The following is an 8148-nucleotide window of genomic DNA, read 5'->3' on the forward strand; positions in this document are numbered from 1 at the left end:
GCTGGCTAGCTAGCCGCAGTGTTGTCACACAGAGCCTGAGCCATTTTCTCCAGGATTCAAAAAAATAAAATAAAATAAAACTCACCTCCGCCTCCGTGTCACAAGCACAAAGCGCTGCAGAAAATCCGTTGAGGATTGGACTCGAGTCAGCTTACATCAGTAATTTTCGAGCTACTGGGGTCTGTTGGTGAAGGTCTGTGTCCAGCTTGGCTGAGAGGTAAACACGGGGCAGACGGAGCCGAGCGGAGCCACAGGGAGAACTCTAGTGGTGGAATCGGAATCACTGCAACCCGCTACACCTGGAGCCAGCAGCCGGGAGATTTCAGGGCATCTCCATGTCAAATCGATGTGCGTTGGGGAAGCTGACCTTCAAGGCTGCCTGTCAGACACGCTCCCTGAATCTTTAAAAATTATTTTTTTAACAAGATATTAAAAAAACAAGAAGTTTGACAGTATAAAATATAATATTTTTTCCACTTCAATAAATAAATAAATACGTGTTTTTAAAAAATTGTCAGATTCAAAAATAAATAGCGTGCTGGGGCTTCTCGAAAAATAAACAAACAAAAACACAATAAAAGACGAAAGCTTGGAATTTGTAAGGTGGTAACAATTTAGAGCAAATTCCAAATTCTTTTTTTTACTTTAATGAATTAATGGCAAACGATTAATTCATTTATCTAATGTCAGGCTTATAAACATTTTTGGTCTGTATAATTACCTGAATAGCATGTTAAAATAAACGTATTATGTTGTTTTTAGTTATTATTATTACTGTGTATTTATTTTTAATTTTCCATTTCAAGATGGATGAAACAGTTGGGGGAGCTAGAGGATAAGGCAAACTTATGTTCAAACCATCAAACAAATTTTAATATAAGATAAAGATAACACAAGTAGATACAAAATTTAGTTTTGAAATTATTATTTCAATAATTGGGGGGGGGGCTATCCACACCTACCTTGCTCTGTGAGGAAAAGTAATTTGACCCCTACCCATGAAATCATAAGAACATGGTTTAACTGTGATTAAGCACATTAAAAAAGATTTAAACAAATGTTTAATATTATATGGATGAATTATTTTACTACTCTGTGAATATGTTATTGGACTTCTTTCTTTCTATATATTGTGATGATCATTGATCTTTAATAATTTGTAAAAAAATTTATGTATTTTAGTGTTGTTTTTGTCCAGTTCACACTGGTTTGACGGTTAATGGAAAATATTTCTGAAGGAAATGTTCATGTTTTTAGGAAGGCTGTAATCATTCAAAAATGATGGCAAATCACGTCCTTCCAGTATATCTACAGCATAATGTCACAGATGAGATCATCACTGCCAAACTGGTCTGTCTGCAGTGTAGACCTGCTGTCCAATGAAAAACATTGAACACTATGGATAAAAACGGTCCCATGTGAAAATGTAATTTGATCACTGGCCATTCAAAATTTCTTGACATCAGTTTGTGCCCTGAAGCTGAAGTGCACTTGAGCGATGCTGCAGGACAATGATCCGAAACACATCGACAAGTCTACAAAATAAAAGCTTTGGAGTGTAATAAATCAAAGTTTGGACTTAAACGAGACTGCGATGCTTTCGCATGACCTTTAACATCCTGTCCATGTTTGAAAACCCTCCAATGTTTCTTAAAAAAAAAAAAGGTTGTGGAATTGCGTAATCAAAGTCTGGATTTAAATCAGATTGGGATGCTCGGGTGTGGTTCTTTTTTTGCATGCAGAATAAAGTGAACCAGAGTCAAATTCCTTTTTTGTGCACAAACTTGACCAAATAAAGATGATTTTGATTCTGACTCAAGAGATTCTGCAATAAGGAGTCAGCCAAAATTGCTCCATGACAATGCAAAAGACTCATCGTTAGTAACAATAAATTCTTGATTGGTGTTGATGTCTGGTACGGGAGGCCCAACCAGTTATTAGGTTTCAGGGATAATTATGTTTTGATGTTGAAAAACAGAAAGCGTCAGAGTGAGTGCAAAGGAATACACAAGTCAGTTTGTAAGTTCACGAGCTCTCAACAACACTGATTATTTCTTTTATTTAAGCTTCATTTGTTTTAGTACAATGTAAAAGCCGACAACAAAAACAACAAATGGCAGAGATGAGATTATTTTGACTTCTTAAACGTAACAAGCAGATTTTCTGTTTGTTGTTAGTTTTTCAAAAGTAATGATAAAAGTTCACCTCCACTTTAAAGACTGCAGGTGCAAATAGTTTGACGGTTAATGGAAAATATTTCTGAAGGAAATGTTCATGTTTTTAGGAAGGCTGTAATCATTCAAAAATGATGGCAAACCACGTCCTTCCAGTATATCTACAGCATAACGTCACAGATGAGATCATCTCTGCCAAACTGGTCTGTCTGCAGTGTAGACCTGCTGTCCAATGAAAAACATTGAACACTATGGATAAAAACGGTCCCATGTGAAAATGTAATTTGATCACTGGCCATTCAAAATTTCTTGACATCAGTTTGTGCCCTGAAGCTGAAGTGCACTTGAGCGATGCAGCAGGACAATGATCCGAAACACATCAGCAAGTCTACCTCTGAACAGTTAAAAACAATTAAAACAACAATAAAATGAAAGTTTTGGTGTGTCCTAGTCAAAGTTTGGACCTGAATCAGATCATTATGTACCCAAACATGCCATTCATTTTTGAAAAGCTTCCCTCATTTCTATGATTACATAACTCTGGAAAGTGTAGTGGGCCAAAATTCTCTCAAGATGACGGGAAAGAGTCATCGCCAGTTATTGTAAATGCTTGATTGCAGTTGTAACTGCCAAGGGTGGATCAACCAGTTAGTACGTTTCATTGGGAGCCAAGTATGTTTAGGTGCTGACATGTGGAGAAAGTGTGAGAGTGAGTACAAAGGTTTGCATCACAGGTGTGTTTGTAAGAGATTGAAAAGTGATTACTTCTGTTACTTGTGCTTTATTTGTTTTAGTACAATAAAAGAAACAAAAAAGACAACTATTATGAGAGATTAGATTATTTTCACTGGGTACATGTAGCATGCAGATGTGCTGTTTGTTGCTTAGGCTTTCAGGAGCAGTGATAACAAAAGGTTCACCTCTCCTTGAAACTTTACAGGTAATGGAAAGTTTTCTAAGGAAATCTGTATAAAATCTGTATAAATTGCAACGATGACCCCCAACCACCATCATCCAAGAACGTGACAGCTTCAGTGTAAATGACCATAGCAGACCCGATGGCATTAAAGGGAGTTTTTCCTTCCCACTGTCACCAAAGTGCTTGCTCATAGGGGTTCATATGATTGTTGGGTTTTTCTCTGTATCTATGAAGCGCCTTGAGGCGACTTTTGTTGTGATTTGGCGCTATATAAATAAAATTGAATTGAATTAACATGCTTTTCAGCATACTTTATTAAGTATGGGGGGTGCTTCAAAAATGGGATGAGGAATGGAGAGCAAGCTCACTGACACCAAAGACCCAGCAGAGCCTTGGTTGGTTTGTGGAGACTGGGGGGGTGGTTGTGCCTGTAGAGTTCCTTAAACACTTTAAGGTGTAGGACTGTCACATCAGCACGCATATCAATTTTAAATGACACGTTCTTGTTATTTATGCTTAAGGAAACATTCCACGGTTCATCCTCACACTTAATGCTACCAAGGAACAAACCGTGTTCGTCCTCTTCGACCTCATGCACAGTTTTGGGTGCCCTGCATATGCGCCTGTAATGTCCTTTTTTCCACATGCATGGCATTTTACTTCATGTGCTGGACAATCTTGCTTTGAATGGGATGGAGCGCCACCACATTTATGACACGTTGACCCTTTTTTGCTGTCTTCTCAGAACCCACGTGTTTTAGCTTGACGACTATCAGTCTGGAGAGGTTTTGGTTCTAACAGGCTTACGACTGATTTTATGCACTCTATCTACGGACTGAGCATCGCTAGCCTCAGCTCTAGAGTCACCTTATAAGGAGGATTGTTGTCGCTTTACATCTTCACTTTGCCTCGCCATGGTGATTGCCTTCTGCAGGGTCAAATCTGGGTTAAGCCGCGTGCGTTCTGACCGTTTGTCCGTGAGACCGACAACGAGCCTGTCACGTATCAATTCATCATGTAGCATCATGTGTTCTGCTAGTGCATACAGTGCAGTCACAGAAGCATCCACCGTCTCATTTTCTCCCTGTCGGCGCATGTTGAATTTGGCATGTTTGTGGATCACATTCTTCTTCACAATGAAAAAAGCCTGGAATCCATCACGTACCCCCACATACGTTGCTCAGCTGTTAAACTCAGACCGCGAAGCACATCGTCCGCCTCATCTCCCATGCTGTAACTTAAAGTGTTGACTTGGTTCTCCTCCGAAGTCACGTTCAAATTACTGGCGAGACAGAATCTCTCAAACTTCCGTATCCATTTGGACCACACCTGCGGCTTTGAAAAGTCGGATGCTGGATGTCACACTCGGCCCTGCCTGCGCTCTCTGTGCAGTTTCATCTGCCATATTCTCCCTCTCGTTTTCAGTGAGCTCCGCAAAATACCGGTTCGTTCAGTCGAGGCTATATGGATCAGTACAGGACTTCTGAGACCATGTAATGTTATTGATTATACGCGGGTCCACTGTGTGATTCATAAACAACTCTTCATTTTTCCGTTCTTACTCTGATCCACATAACATCCCATTATTGTTCAAACCCACGGGTCTCGCACTCTAGCTGCCTAACTACACTGACTGACTCTAACATCTATGCGATTACACCACAAAGCTGAAGTGCACTTGAGCGATGCTACAGGACAATGATCCGAAACACACAAGTCTACAAAATAAAAGCTTTGGAGTGTCCTAATCAAAGTCTGGACTTAAATGAGACTGCGATGCTTTCGCATGACCTTTAACATCCTGTCCATGTTTGAAAAAGGAAAAAAAAGGTTGTGGAATTGCGTAATCAAAGTCTGGATTTAAATCAGATTGAGATGCTTGGGTGTGGTTCTTTTTTTGCATGCAGAATAAAGTGAACCAGAGTCAAATTCCTTTTTTGTGCACAAACTTGACCAAATAAAGATGATTTTGATTCTGACTCAAGAGATTCTGCAATAAGGAGTCAGCCAAAATTGCTCCATGACAATGCAAAAGACTCATCGTTAGTAACAATAAATTCTTGATTGGTGTTGATGTCTGGTACGGGAGGCCCAACCAGTTATTAGGTTTCAGGGATAATTATGTTTTGATGTTGAAAAGTGCAGAAAGTGTCAGAGTGAGTGCAAAGGAATACACAAGTCAGTTTGTAAGTTCACGAGCTCTCAACAACACTGATTATTTCTTTTATTTAAGCTTCATTTGTTTTAGTACAATGTAAAAGCCGACAACAAAAACAGCAAATGGCAGAGATGAGATTATTTTGACTTCTTAAACGTAACAAGCAGATTTTCTGTTTGTTGTTAGTTTTTCAAAAGTAATGATAAAAGTTCACCTCCACTTTAAAGACTCCAGGTGCAAATAGTTTGACGGTTAATGGAAAATATTTCTGAAGGAAATGTTCATGTTTTTAGGAAGGCTGTAATAGTTCAAAAGAATGCTGCACCACATCCTTCCAGTATATCTACAGCATAACGTCACAGAAAAAGATAAACACCTCAAGCTGGTCTGTCTGCAGTGTAGACCTGGCACCCAATCAAAAACCTCTGACTCACACATACAAAAACAAGTAAACACCAGGTACTGAGGTGTTATGTAACTGACTTGATAAAACCACCTGAGGAAATACTGTCCTCAGTTTAAAGAGCAAATTCTAAAAGATTATATTTAAAAGAAAACTTAAAACTGTTCTGGCATGAAATTCAAAATGAGTATATGTTCATATAAATAATTCATTTCTTAAAAAAAAAGAGATATCTATATATATATATATAAATATATATATATATATATATATATATATATATATATATATATATATATATATATATATATATATATATATATAAGGTCTTGTATTGTCTCTGTCCCAGCCGATGAATTGGAAAACAAAAAACAAAAAAACAGTAACTAAATAAAAACAAATGCTACTTGAATACATACAAATATTCAACAGACCTTTAGAACAACTTGTAGATAAACGTTATCTAGTACAGTGCAGAACTGCTACAACACTGATTGTGATCATTTACAGATACAAAATAATAATAATATACAGATGTGAGCCAACTCATGTACAACTTTAAAAACATGTCTGTTTCAGTTTAGTAAACTTAGCAGTGTTTCCAAAGCAGTGAAACCAGAGTCCAGCATAGAGCGGCTGAGTGAATGTGGTCTGGACTCTGTGGAGGAGAGTCATGGTTTCAGAGACGCTGTAGAAGGACAAAATACCTGCTCTGTGATCCAGGTACACTCCTACTCTGGAGGAACGAGGACCTGAGACACGAGTTTGGATGTTGTTGTGCCAAAATGTATAAATGTTGTTGTCACAATCTAATGACCAAGATTTGTCATTACATCCAAATCTACATTCATTCCCACTCCCTGTTCTGCTGATATTCTTGTATGCGACTGCTACATAAGCTCCGTTTCCTCTCCACTCCACCTCCCAGTAACAACGTCCAGTCAGACTCTCTCTACTCAGGACCTGAAACCACCAAGTGAATCTGTCTGGATGATCAGAATAAGACTGTTGTTGTTTCATTAATGTTGCTTTTCTGTTCCCCTCTGATAATAACAGCTGTTTGTTTGCTGTGTTTGGATCCAGTGTGATTTCACATGAATATTTTAAGAATCCAGCTCTGGTCTTTGGCTCTGGTTGTGACAGTAAAACATCCACTTCAGTGACTGTCAGTGAGATGTTTGTCCGTTCCTCTCTCAGAATGTCCTGTAGTTTATCTCTGACCTCTGACACAGCTGCTGTCACATCCTCAAAGTAGCTCAGAGGACGGATATTGATGCTGGATGAGTCTGTAGACTCACTGAGTGCTGACAGTGAGGGGTAGTTGTGTAGAAACTGGATGTGATCCTCTGTGTGTGAGAGCTGCTTCAGCTCAGCATCTTTCCTCTTCAGCTCAGTGATCTCCTGCTCCAGCTTCTCCTGAAGCTCTTTGACTCGACTCGCTTCAGCTTCCTGCTGGGATCTGATCTGCTGCTTCACATCAGAGCTTCTTTTCTGGATGAGATGGATCAGCTCAGTGAAGATCTTCTCACTGTGCTCCACTGTTTGATCAGCAGACTGATTGATGGCCTCCACCTCCTGTTGAAGCAGCTTCACATCTTTCTCTCTGTCCTGGATTCTCTGCTGGATGTTTTGTCGACTCACCTCCAGCTCTCTCTGCCTCTCAGTCCTTTCTGCTGCAGCTGAGACTGTGTCGTGGCCTTTATGTTCATCCACAGAGCAGAGATAACAGATACTCTGCTGATCAGTACGGCAGAACATCTTCATCACCTCATCATGACGAGAGCAGATGTTCTCCTGGAGCTTCTTGGAGGGCTCCACCAGCTTGTGTTTCTTTAATTGAACCACATCATAATGAGTCTGAAGGTGTTTCTCACAGTAAGATGCCAGACAGAATAAACAGGACTTGAATGCTTTCATTTTTCTTCCAGTGCAGACATCACAGGCCACATCTTCAGGTCCAGCATAGCAGTGATCAGCAGGAGCAGCTTGAAGCCTAATCCTCTCCAGCTCTTCCACCAACTCAGCTAACATGGTGTTTTTCATCAAGAAAGGCCTCGGTGTGAAAGTCTGTCTGCACTGAGGGCAGCTGTGAGCTTGCTTTGTATCTTCTGCATCCCAGTGGGCTTTGATACATCTCATGCAGTAGTTGTGTCCACAGGGAATAGTTGTGGGGTCCTTCAGTAGATCCAGACAGATCGAACAGCAGAATTTTATGTGGTCGTTCTGAAATTCTAGCTCCGCCATTTCAGCTCTCAGTTTCATGCACAGCCAACATGTGTCTCTGTCTGCAATAATAGAAAAGTTTGTCTGAGCTTGCAGACAGACAAGCTGGTTACACCCACTCACAAATTTAAAGAAGCGTGAACGTGAAGGAATGAGGAAATATGTACCGCACGTGGAAGAGGGAAGTATTATCAGGGTTGGGTTTTTTAAAATTTTTTTTAGATACAGTTGTTCAAGATGCTCGACATGTTTTCATTTACAACAAACAGAA

General features: G+C 39.7%; 2 protein-coding genes across 7 annotated transcripts in view; both read right to left on the reverse strand.

Moving 5' to 3' along the window:
- Window positions 1-273, reverse strand: part of zmynd11 (zinc finger, MYND-type containing 11) — a 30765-nt gene extending 30492 nt beyond the window's left edge. For 3 of the 5 annotated variants that reach the window (XM_085390190.1, XM_085390189.1, XM_085390188.1), the window contains exon 1: window positions 86-273. The gene's annotated coding sequence lies outside the window, so the exon portion shown is untranslated. The remainder of the gene's footprint in view (window positions 1-85) is intronic. The other 2 variants (XM_085390191.1, XM_085390186.1) reach the window with 1 other exon arrangement.
- Window positions 274-6212: 5939 nt separating this feature from the next.
- Window positions 6213-7898, reverse strand: LOC146647576 (tripartite motif-containing protein 16-like). Of its 2 annotated transcripts, XM_085390193.1 has the most exons (2): window positions 7095-7898; window positions 6310-6390 (listed from the first exon to the last, which is right to left on the reverse strand). In XM_085390193.1, the coding sequence occupies exons 1-2, from the start codon at window positions 7896-7898 to the stop codon at window positions 6334-6336; spliced, it is 861 nt and encodes a 286-aa protein (XP_085246319.1). In that variant the 3' UTR covers window positions 6310-6333. The 2 variants fall into 2 exon arrangements, with proteins under 2 accessions (XP_085246318.1, XP_085246319.1); XM_085390192.1 differs by having other exon boundaries at window positions 6213-7898.
- Between the last annotated feature and the right edge of the window lie 250 nt (window positions 7899-8148).

This window comes from Rhamphochromis longiceps, linkage group LG18, assembly GCF_057381845.1.
Source record: "Rhamphochromis longiceps isolate RC_006_pf linkage group LG18, R_longiceps_female_GT1.1, whole genome shotgun sequence".
Taxonomy (NCBI): domain Eukaryota; kingdom Metazoa; phylum Chordata; class Actinopteri; order Cichliformes; family Cichlidae; genus Rhamphochromis; species Rhamphochromis longiceps.

What these genes read in the sequence shown, in the direction of transcription:
- LOC146647576 (XM_085390192.1), bottom strand. Translation starts at nt 7,898, where the DNA reads ATGGCGGAGCTAGAATTTCAGAACGACCACATAAAATTCTGCTGTTCG.